This window comes from Geotrypetes seraphini, chromosome 13 (genome assembly GCF_902459505.1).
Source record: "Geotrypetes seraphini chromosome 13, aGeoSer1.1, whole genome shotgun sequence".
NCBI classification, from domain to species: domain Eukaryota; kingdom Metazoa; phylum Chordata; class Amphibia; order Gymnophiona; family Dermophiidae; genus Geotrypetes; species Geotrypetes seraphini.
Window position 1 is genome coordinate 17,796,231 of NC_047096.1, and position 12,714 is coordinate 17,808,944.

General features: G+C 39.4%; 1 protein-coding gene across 3 annotated transcripts in view; it reads left to right on the forward strand.

Moving 5' to 3' along the window:
* The window catches only part of KDM5B (lysine demethylase 5B), a 136,448-nt gene that overhangs the window by 16,000 nt on the left and 107,734 nt on the right, over positions 1 to 12,714 (forward strand). For all 3 annotated transcript variants that reach the window (XM_033917480.1, XM_033917478.1, XM_033917481.1), the window contains exons 2-4: positions 1,376 to 1,453; positions 4,684 to 4,806; positions 11,455 to 11,625. In XM_033917480.1, coding sequence (XP_033773371.1) covers positions 1,376 to 1,453; positions 4,684 to 4,806; positions 11,455 to 11,625 — 372 coding nt within the window. The remainder of the gene's footprint in view (positions 1 to 1,375; positions 1,454 to 4,683; positions 4,807 to 11,454; positions 11,626 to 12,714) is intronic.

Genomic DNA, 12,714 nt, shown 5'->3' on the forward strand with positions numbered 1-12,714 from the left:
TTGGGGGTCTGAACCATTCTTCTGCTCTTCTGTTGTTTGCAGACATGGTTGCACCACTTCTAGCAAACTGATGAGCACATTCAGGATCCTGCTGGTCTCCGCCAAAAGGGGCATGTAACCATTTTCAGCTACTCGAGCAATACTCTGAAAAGCAAGATGCAGGTGGCAAGATTGGCGGCTTGAGGCAGAGTGGCCATTTGTCTGATCTATTCAGATCATTTTTGTAGTCATTGGTAGTGAGACGGCTTTAATCGGAACATTAGAGGTTCCCAGTCCTGATTGACCACAAGAATCAAGTCTCAGTAGTTGGCACTATTGTATTTAATGGTACTCATAAAATCACAGATATGGTAGACTGTATCTGGCAGCTTGTCCAAGATATGAAAGCAGCTTGGCAGCATAGTGTCTGTAAAGCCAAATTTCCAATTTTATTAATGATTTGATATACTGCTCATGGCAAAATGCCGTCAAAGCGGTTTACAAAGACCATGCAGTTGAAATTTCTGTAGACACTTAGCAGCTGCTGCTTCCTACTTTTCACTTGTTTTTCAACTATCTTTCTTTGGCATGCTGCGGCTTCAGGTGACTGCCCTCCGATTCATGGGAATATCCTGCCCTAACCATGTGACAAAGGCTGATTGTGTTAGTGCGCCCAAACGGTAGCATTCAAAAGTCTTGCCCGTGATTGGTATGTCCTGCCCTTCTTACCTCCTGCAGCTCTCTTCATGATGCAGTCAAGAAGTGCCACCCCCCCCCCAAAAAAAAAAAAAAAGCCAACCCCCTCACAAAAAAATAAATTTTGCCACATGAGATGACTTCATCACCTTAGACACAAGAGTGGTTTTATAGTTAAGCTGTTGGGTCACCCTTGTAGGTAACATTCCCACAATGTGAGAGGTTTATTTACCCCTCTCCCTTTTTACAAAAGCATAGTGTGAATTTTAGCCTCAGCCACGCTATGAGCGTTGGGCCGTTATTGCCGCAGCCGACACTAAAAACCATACTACGCTTTTGTAAAGGGGGGAGGGAGTATTTATTTATAGACCTTCAGAAAACTGTTGGTGGAGAACTCTCTCTATATATAGATTTTTCCCCTTACATAAGGAGCTATTTTCTCTCATTGTCTTCACACTATAATTTAGGCCCTCGGTGGTAGAACAGCTTATTCTTTGCACATTTTTGTACATTGTGATTTGTATTTTAATTATATGCATTGGTTCTTTAAAATATTTTATTATCTGCTTTAAATTTAGGTGCAGTTTTAGCAGAATATAAGAAATTAATGCTGTATCTGCTGTTTTGGCATGACCCTCTGTACAAATCATAGTTAACACCTTTTCAACCTAGAAAGTTAACTTTATCACATTTTCCCCAGGATTGGCAGCCACCGTTTGCATGCGATGTCGATAAGCTTCACTTCACTCCTCGGATCCAGAGACTAAATGAATTAGAGGTAAGGCAGGAAATTTGTTTGCTTTGTGTAAATATTGTTTATGTTTTAAATTTTTTATTCATTTTCATACATCCACAAGTGTAACATAGAAATTTAAAACGATCTCATAAAACATACACTTGAATTCCTTTCATGTACCACTGTAAATACAATATATTATTCTGTATTTATGAACAATAATAACTGAAATATATGTATTACCTAATATGTATAATAATTGTTATTAAAATTTATTGTTAGTAAATTTGATGAGGAAAGTTCCTTGGTCTTCACCCACCAGTCCAACCTTTTTTTTTTGAAAATTTTTTATTCATTTTTTCATCTTTCAACAAGTGTAAAAATTATTAAATAATTGAAAATGAATACATCACTTGAATTACTATCAATTATAGCGTTGAATAAAATTTAATCCCTCCCCTCCCTTCCAACTAGATTTCAATCGAAAATATCATCTAAAGATTTGTTCCCTTTTTTTTTTTTTTTTATTAAAATAAACATTTAATAAAATTCAAACCGCCCCCTCCCATCCCTTCATTCACAATTGTACTTATAAAGTAAGAATGGCATCTATTCATTACAATATTTAGTTAATGGACCCCATATCTCTTTAAATTTATTATAACTCCCCTTTTGTATAGCTATTGTTCTCTCCATTTTATAAATATGACATAACGAGTTTCACCAGAAATTATAATTTAGTCTGTTCCAGTTTTTCCAATTAATTGTGATCTGTTGTATGATGACTCCTGTCATTTTCAATATAATAAAACCCTAGAGCGTGCATGCGCTCTTGAAATTTTGTGATCCCTGCCGCTGTGATTTCTGATCCGTGGCCACCAATCCGGCGGCAGGGAACACTTTGGCCACTCCCCTCCTCCCGCCCTCACTCACCACGGAAGCCAGGCAAGCTCTCTCCCTGCATGCGTCCTCAGCAGGGAACACACCTCCCACCCTAACTCGCCGCCGCTGCTGCTGATTCTGATCTTCCTGTAAAGAGCAGCCTGCGATGGTGTCCGGCTTTAGCGAACCTCGCAGGCCACTCTCTAGCCTCGGTAGCACGTTCCCTCTGACGCAAGGGATCGCGTCAGAGGGAACGTGCTACTGAGTTGGAGAGCGGCCTGCGAGGTTCGCTAAAGCCGGACACCATCGCAGGCTGCTCTTTACAGGAGGATCAGCCGCCGGTACTTTGAAACTTAGAAAAAAGCAGCAGGCCAGCCTGCGGGAAGGGAAGGGGGAGGGGCCGAACGGAGCAGGACAGCTCACGGTAAGAGAAGGGAATGGGGGTGGGGGAAAATGCTGCTACTGCTTCAGCAGGGACCTGGAGGGGAAGGGAAATACCGCTGCTGCTTCTGCAAAGGAAAGTGGGGGGGGAGGAGAAGGGAATGGGGGTGTGTGGGAAAATGCTGCTACTACTTCACATGGATCTGGAGGGGAAGGGAAATATCACTGCTGCTTCTGCAAAGGAAAGTATGGGGGGGAGAGAAGAGAATGGGGGTGGGTGGGGGAAAATGCTGTTACTACTTCACAGGGATCTGGAGGGGAAGGGAAATATCACTGCTGCTTCTGCAAAGGAAAGTGGGGGGGGGGAGAGAAGGGAATGGGGGGTGGGGGAAAATGCTGCTACTACTTCACAGGGACCTGGAGGGGAAGGGAAATACCGCTGCTGCTTCTGCAAAGGAAAGTGGGGGGGAGGGGGAGAGACAGAAAGAAATACAGACAGACAAAGGAGGCCAGGGAGAGAGACAGACAGGGGACCAGAGAGACAGACAGAAAGGAAGACAGACAGACAGACAAAGGGTGCCAGGGAGAGAGAGAGAAAAATAGCAGGAGGGAGAGAGGCAGGAAGAAAGAGACAGGAGCAGGGAGAAAGACATAACTAAAGAAAGACAGACAGGCATATATTCTAGCACCCATTAATGTAACAGGCTTAAACACTAGTTATCAATAAAAGCTTATTGTTGTTTGATGATATTTGGCTCTTTCATCTCATTAATGTACCAAATAAAATTGTATCGTATGATAATGCTACGTGGTTTTCTAATAGACAATTAATTTGGGACCAAATTGATTTCCAAGAGATCGTAGTACAGGGACAATAAAATAATAAATGATCTAACGTCCCTGCTTCAAGATTACAATGCCAGCGTCTAAAAAGTATGCTTTTGGTTTTTCTCTTAATATCATTAGAATGGAATAAAAATTTAGGACAGTGTTTTTCTGACGCTTGGATGCCATGATCTGGACTGTTTCCTGGACTGTAATGTGCCTCAGATGGACATGATGCATTTCAACAAGTGGTTAGACGTAGGAGAGGGATGCTTCTTCCCAAAATATGAAGGAAATTATTGCCGTCCATTATGTATAAGGCTTTGTAACACCCATATAGGCAATGGAACAATTCAACAAAGATGGGTGACTAAATGGTGGAGCTCATCTAATCATGGCTTCACGTATTGAGGGCATAATTACAGCTTCCTGCATTTTATTTTTCTCTGAGGATAAGTAGGATAATAACATTGGTATGATGCCCAGCAGCAACTTTTAGAAAATGGCATGCTGAATGAGAAGAAGACCATTCAATTTCCATGGGTTTTATTTCCATTCAGCACATGCTAATCAGTAGCACATGCACAGGCGTGCACCGAATTTCTTGCTTAGTTGCCTCCTAGATCCTAGAAGATGCTCTCTTCTTAGGAAAAAAAAAATACTTTTACTGCAACAAGGTCTCCTCAATCATCTCTACTATATATATAATATGTTCTCTGAGGATAACAAGAGTAAAACCACATGACACATCCTATGGAGTTAGACTCCTGATACTCTTATATAGGACCGAGTGGGCTCCATTGTGGCAGTAATTGACCAGAAAATTGTGAGTATACCTGGCAATGCCTTCCAGGCTTTTCTACACATTTTTGGGAATGCTGTCTGTATTGGCATTGTCAAATATCACCTCTGTATTGCTGCTTGGAAAACATGTTGTAGATGAGGAAATCTGCTGTTTTTACCTCTTTATGTGTCTTCTGTACACAGTTTCAACTTGCCTGCACTGGTAACCATGTGAGGGGGGGAGGGGAGAGCTATCTTGTTTTTATAAATGTGATGAACATGTCGCATGGCTTATGGCTTTTAACTTAAAGGCAATTATGTGAAACATTTGATTTAACAACTACAAATTGATATTTATATATAGGATGAGCTTGGTAAGTAATGCAAATGTTCTCTGTCAGGCTCAGACCAGGGTGAAACTTAACTTTCTGGACCAAATTGCAAAGTTTTGGGAGCTCCAAGGATGTATCCTGAAGATTCCCCATGTTGAGAGGAAAATTTTGGATTTATTTCAACTCAACAAGGTACGTTTCAAACCCTCTTTTGGTGTGAGAGGAAGAAAATACATTGGGTTGGGATAATATATTTCTTATTAAAACAATGAGAACATAAGAAATGCCATTTACCAGATCAGACCCTAGGTCCATCCTGTCCGGCGACCCGCACACGCGGAGGCCAATCCCGGTGTTCCCTGCTAAAGACCCTGTTTACCCGTACCCCTCAATATGTTTTGCAAGAAGGTGTGCATCCAACTTGCCCTTGAATCCTGGAATGGTGGTCTCCGCCATAACCTCCTCCGGGAGAGCATTCCAAGGGTCTCTCTTTTTTGTTAATAAGCTCTCCTGCCATCAGAATGTATTTTGGGTGATATTCAGTGTCAGCCCCTATCAGGGTACCTGGTGGTCTGCCAAGAGTTACCTGTGTATGGCCAGTATTCAGAGGTGACAAAATAGGCTGTCCTAAGTTAACTGGGTAGTTTTCTGCTGCCTTAAGTTAATCGGATAGTATGTTGGTACCACCACAGTGATGGCTGGGTAATTTCACTTCATCTTCACTCTGCCCTTGGACTGCTGTAGTATTAACCAGATAATGCCATGGCAGTTGGATAGGATATCCAGCATCACTATTCAATTATATGCTACCACATAATGTGTGGAGACCTAGTCAAAGCTAGTTAACCTGCTCTAGATATAAGAAGACCTCTAGGAATGATTTCTTGTTTACAGTAGTCAACTATGCATCTCCAGCCTAACCAGATTCTGTCTGTTATTTATTTAATATATCAAGCCATGCATCTGTGAAGTCATCCTTATCTTGATCAATCCCCAAAGATGGTATATTTAACAATTCTTGTCTCTGACTCTCTGTGAACCCTAGTCCACTTTTCCATTGTCATATTTTCTCAGTTATTGTAATCCTACTATGTTTAAACAAGAAACAAAATCTCAAAACCACAAAAATAAAGAAAAAACATTATGCTCAACACTGTTTACCTGCTTGGAATGCGAGTGTCTTATCCAAAAAAGTTGCAGATACAAGACTTTTTTGGATAAGACTCTCGCATTCCAAGCAGGTAAACAGCAATTTTGGCTGGGTAAATACATTGGTGAAGTTAAGTTGTGTTATGGTGCATTTCGTAAAGAAATTAAGTCAGCTCTGTTTGACAAATTTATTTCTTAAACGTGGGTACTATTGTTAGCAAAACTCTACTTTGAATATATCTAAGTAACAGTTGTATTTTTAACTATTTGTATTTCGCTGATTGTCCAGCCTTCTTCTGTGTAAACTGCCTAGAAATCGTTTGGTTATGGCGGTATAGAAGAATAAAGTTATGTTATGATTGCCATACTGTTACATGTATATCAGAATTCAGACTTAAAAAGGCAGTCTTGATAATACTAGCACTAGTCCAGCAAAATAGTTGTGGAGAAAAAAAGGCCTCAGTTAGAGCTTCACGGGCTTTAATAAAAACTCCATATAGCTAATCTGTTTCTTCTGATAAGGACATAAATATGTCTGATAATAACCATCAGTTGAATGGTCATCCAAGTCTCTTCACTCTGAATCATACAATATCGGTCGACATCCATATCTTAAATAATTATCAAAGTGTGATCAAATCCAGCACTGTCCAAACAGTAAGGAATTTTATCTGTGCCGCCAGAGTTCAGGCTCCAACGTTGTCCTGCTCCGATGTTTACAACTCCTCAGTTCTCCTGGTTGCACCGTCTCTGCTCTTCACATGCCCAACAGGGAATCCCCATTTCACCGGTCAAGGCTGCATCGGGGGACTAATGAGAACCACAAAAAACAAACAAACCAGCGCTCCCATGCGCTATATTACGCCCAGTTTCCAAACTGAGATTCAAAAAATGGTGCTAGTGTGCACAGATGCCAAGGCAGGAAATATATCCATCTTCTAAACCCTGCCCCTGTTTTATCCCAGCGACCAATCAAACTGAGCATCTCTCCTGATGTGCATTACATTACATTAGAGATTTCTATTCCGCCAATGCCTTGCGGTTCAAGGTGGATTACATCAAAGTTAACAAGAATTACATTAGAAGTTTGCAGGAACAGCATAAGCGATGTCATGATATTTACTTAAGTACCAAAGAGTTGTCGAGATCTTAAGGTGATAAATGTTGGGTAAAGAATTACCAAAGAGAAGTCGAGATCTTAAGGAGATAAGTATTGGGTAAATTAGAAGCATTTTAGACTATGTTGGGTAGCTAGAAGAACATTAGAGAGTATTAAGGGTATAGAGAGGGTTGGGGGGGGGTTGGGTATGGGCTGGTCGTGCTAGATGGGTTTTATGTATTTTTTGAAGAGTATGGTTTTAATATCTTTCTTGAAGGTTTTGTAGCTTGTGGTCATTGATAACAGAGTGGTGATTTGTCTGTCCAGTTTAGCTGCTTTGGAGGCTATTAGGTTGTCATATAGTTTTTTTCGTTTTACATTTTTGGATGATGGGTGTGTGAATAGCGAGTGCATTCACACAGGTGATAATTCATTTCATCAGTCCATTGGTAATAATACTCCCACTCTGGGTCCTAGCTCCCACAATGTATAGCCTTATTTAAAAACATGCAGACCATTCTACTGTGTCTAATTGATATATCCAGCACTGTTCTCTTTGGTGTAAAAAAACACCTCCAATTGCCTCATCTGGGGGACTGATAATATTTTTCCAACACAATGTATTTTAACATAGCAAAATCATGACCTGCCTGCTTACAATGCACAACCAGGGGTTCTTCCATTCTCCCAGTTTGCAGGCAGGACTTGTGTTCTTGCAACCTTATCTTCAGTGTCCTAGAGGTTTGACCAATATATATAACATCAGACATGGGCACTGAATGCAGTCTATCACTCCACTAGATCTGCATGTGGAGTGAGATTTTAATTCATACAATATGTGTGTTTTTGGATGTTCAAAAGCATGTCCTTCCAGCATTTGTGGGCACATAGAATAGCTACCACAAATATAATGGCCCAGAGACGTTTCAGTCGAGGTTTCACAAATGCCAGGTAGACTGTTTGGACTGAGAATATCACACACATTGCTATTTCTTTGAAATGAAAACAAAAATGTGGATGAATCAAAACAAGGGTGAAGTTTGAGCACTGAGAAATGTGGGCAAATTGCCCGTTGCAGTTGGAATGACAGATTAGAATTCTTCATAACAAAGGGTATCACTTTCTTTCTCCTGCTTTCTGTCACAGTATTTAATCAGATCTTCTCTATGGTTATAGAGAGCTCTTTTCTTTACCTTTTTCACTATCGATACAGAGTAACCTTGAGCCACTAATCTTTTCTTTAAAATGGTAGAATTCTCCATGTACACTTCCTTGGAGCTACAAATACGTTGCTACCACAAAAACTGCGCAAAGGGTATATTGCTCTTCATCGGATACAGATGCATGCTATTAAACATTAGGATGGAGTTACGGTCCATATCTTTAATATGTGCAGATGTATCAAATCGGTCGTTATTCTTCATCACACAAACATCCAAGAAAATAGCTTTCTTAGTATCGTATTGAATCTCTAATTTAATCCGTGAATAAAATGCATTCAAGTATTCACCAAATTCTTGTAATGCCTCTAAAGAACCTTTCCATAGGCAGAAGATATTGTCAATAAAACGAGCCCAATACTCCATATAATTTTCATAATGGCTTATAAAGAGATTGGCTACTGAGGGGGCAAATGATGCTCCCATAGCTACTCCAGAGCATTGCTGGAAAAAGCTCTCCTCAAACAAAAAATAGTTGAATGTCATTGCTATTTCACTCAAACTCACCCAAAAATCAGGAGGAACCACATAAGGTCGTGGTCTTCATTCCAGACAGTTTTGCAAAATATCGAGGGCTTCCCTTTGAGGGATCGAAGCATATAATGAAGCCACATCCATAGTTTCTAGATAAGTTACATCATCAGTATGTTCATTCTGTTGTTCTAGCAGCTGCAGAAAGTGAGTAGTATCTTTCAGTAATGATTTCACAGAACATAGACAGTCCTGGAGATGACAATCAACATATTTGCAGACCTTTTCTAATAGTCCTGCAAATTCTTATGGATTTTGGGTAAAAGATAGAAAGAAGATAGATATTGTTTTAATATAGATATGTCAAAAATTTATACTTTGCTTCACTAAGGAATTCTAATTTTTTACCCTTATTGGCAAGATCCAAAATTTTACCAAATTTCATCCAGTGGGTCTGAGGGGAGGCGAGTATAGTTATTCTAACTGGAGAGCTGTGTATGGGCTTCTGCCCATTGTTATACTGTTGCCTAATTCTCCAGCTTTCCTAATCTCAGAAAACATTTCTTAATCTGTTTTCTCATTTTGTCCCAGGGGACGGTAATATTTATTTATTTAAAAAATTTGTCAACCGCCTATTCCTAGGCGGCCTTACAAAAGTAACATACTCAGAATGGAACAGACAAGACTTGTACAAACATCTTAAATTACAGATGGGTAATTCCATCTTAAAAAGCCATGGGTTCATAGCTCCTCACAGTACAATTCATTCTAAAATAGGCAAAAACATCTTTTATTGGAATGCTTCTATAAAAAGTATAGTTTGCGGTCCAGTTAATTTGTTCGTTACTCCTATGATGGAAATAGAAGAAGTTCTCGTATTCTCATAATGTATTTTTGAGAAGTCCATCAATGACAATCGTATCGCACCTTCAGACTATAAAGTTCTGAGCGGTCAGTAGATTGCCATAATGTGCGATAGGTACCAAGGAATCCCACGGTAAATGACTTTGAACACCAGTGTTAATGTCTTGAAAATAATATGTAATCGCATGGGTAACCACTGTAGTTTCCTCAGCCAAGATATTATGTGGTCAAATTTTCTGACCCCACAAATTAACCTTGCAACGGCATTTTGGATCATTTGTAATGCTTTACACTGTACTGTTGGAATCCCTAAATAAAGGGCATTACAGTAGTCCAGTTTTGATAAGACTATCATCTGTTAAACCCTACCTTTATATTCCTTTCCTTCACACATGGAATTTCTATCCATACGGATTTCACGCTGCTATCTATGTCATGCAGAATGTTTGTTGATTTGATTTGATTCAATTCCCTCTTTAACATATAGCGCAATCCCCCCTCCAATTTGATCTACTCTATCCTTGTGATTTAATTTGTACCCAGATACCCAATGTGTCCATCTGTCCTTTAATCCTCTCAACTTATTTAAGCACCATTTGAGCCTTTATCAGAGGCATGGCTACAAGTTTTTTGAATACTCTCTTCTTGATTGCAGTCACTTCAGCCAGGAGTAGTTGGACTACAAGTCCTCATCTGCTACCTTTCTTATAACCAGTTTTTTTCCCAACTGAGTGGTCCTATGAAAACACATGAAGATCATATCCAAGGTTTTAGATTTTCATAGCAACCATTCTTTTGAAATTTGCAAAGCAGCTACCTGGGCTTTATTCATGCTTTCAATAAGCATTCTTATCTAGACGCGATCTCCAGATTAGAGAGTGCCTTTAGTCATGCTGTGCTATAGACCTTTTATGCTTCACTTTTAATGCTCCATTTACCCTGTATTGGATGGATTTCTATTCAAAACTGTTGTTCATGTTAACATTTCTTTTTTTTTTTTTTTTTTCCAAATCTTTATTCGTTTTAACATATATATCAAGTGTACAATAAATATAACTCATAATATTACAATATCACTTGAAATTCCATAACAATATATTTCTCAAAAAAATTTTCCCCCACCCCTTCCATATCCATCCATCCATATTATATTATAATTCCTATGTGGACTAATCAGTTAAAATAAAGTCACCTTCAGTGTGACTGTATTAGATGGACCGTAATGGAAAAACCAAGACCATTTACTGTAATGGGGGTTCCCTGTAGATCTCAGGCTAATGCAGGCACCCTATCTCTTCTGCCACCTTGTCTAGGAAGGAAGAAACAAATTGAAGCTGCTAACTACTTTATCATAGACTGAGGACAGGGCACTGGCACAGGAGATGGGGTGGACTCTTCTGAGCATGTGGGAGTAATGGTCCAGGTTGGCAGCTGTTGGTTGATGTTTCCTTCCATGTATCTGCATTAGTCTTAGGTGTGCAGAAAACCCTTATTTTAGGTGGCCACAGGCAGTGTCAGAGAATTGCTGCTGCACCAGTAACCCCCTTTTCATTTTAAAAGGTGAGGGGGGCTTCAGAAAAGGGTAGGGAGAAGGGAGGGACATCCTGCCCCTCCCCCCCATGCTGACCCTGGTTCCTGGTCCCTGGAGTCTAGAAAGGCATCTCACAACTGTATCTTCTTATGTAACTGTATTCAAATGTATCCTGTAAACAAAGAATTGTTACGGTAATTCATATGTTTATGTAAGTAAATTTATCTTCTTGTACACAAATGTCTGAATCCTGATACTTGTCTATTAAAAATGGTCTCTGTGGCTAAACCCTTCAATTATTTTGGCTAGGTTCTTAAGTAGAAATCATTTAATAACCCCTAAAATGGTCTCTTCCCTTCAAGTCCAAATATTTGTGAGTCATAATTCATTTAAATATTAGTGGTATCAAGGTTTATCCAAAATTGGGCCTTCTTGCCATGTAATGCTTCTCAAGCCATTAGTTGTTGGTTTTTTTTTTTAATACTGGAGTTCTTTTGTTTTCTTAGCTGGTTGCAGAAGAAGGTGGATTTGACATTGTTTGCAGGGAGAGAAGATGGACCAAAATAGCCACAAAAATGGGTTTTTCCCTTGGGAAGGCAGTTGGATCTCATGTCCGAGCACACTATGAGCGCATTCTCTACCCCTACAATTTATTCCAGGCTGGAGCTAGTCTGCTGGTGAGTATTGCTGAACTGTAAAACCTCTTAAAATGAAACAAAGGACAGAAATCATTGAAAGATGATGGGAACTGCTGCAAAGGACAAATGAGGAAGTAAGAAAAAATCACTCTATAGACCTTATTCAAAGAGTTATATGGATGATATAACAAAGTTCACAAATACTTGCTCAGAATCATGGAGGGGAAAACTGGGGTGAACCCCAGGAAAAAACCATCTCACAGCCCAATCATCGCATGGAAAGTAAACAAAAAGTTATATCATTTCATATATTTTTTGTGTTGTAGAAAACCACTAATGTTCAGCACATTGTTTACTTGAGCATACGTCAAAGCTTTTAGAAAATTATTATAATTCCCTCTCTGTATGGCAATTGTGCTTTCCATTTTGTAAATGTGGCACAACGAATTCCACCAGAAGGTATAGTTAAGTCTACTGTAATTTTTCCAATTACTGGTAATATGTTGTATGGCTACTCCTGTCATGATCAATAAAAGTTTATTATTGCTTGATGAAATTTGAAATGTCAAATGGCCAGGAGACCCTGGCAAATGAGTTAAGAGAAGACAAAAGAAAACAGAGACCAGCACCTGAGACCAACATGATTTGATAAAATGAGAGAACAAAAGGTAGAAAAAAATAATTTTATTTTCTATTTTGTGATTAGAATATATCAGATTTGAAATGTGTATCCTGCTAGAGTTGGTGTTGGACATAACTGGAAACTACAAAGCCCAGGCCATGCTTCTTTAGCTTCCAGCTGGTTTAGGGCTATCTCTGACTAGGGGGCAGTTGCCCTAGTTTCAATCCCCTAACACTATTCCTGTCATGTGTGATTGAAGTATTCTGTTAGCTTGATTTTTCTATGTAGCATTCTGTAGTAATTTGGCTTGTTCAGTTTTCTCGATAGATATTTGGGAGGGGGAGGGGATGGGAGACATGAGTTTTGTTGATCCTTGCTCTGTATTATTTGTGTTTATAAAATGACAATTGTACAGAATATTGTTTCTTTTTATACTTTAATAAAATAAGTTCAATATAAAATAACTGTTAGAGGCTGGTGCGGATAGGATCAGATGGTTTGCGGGG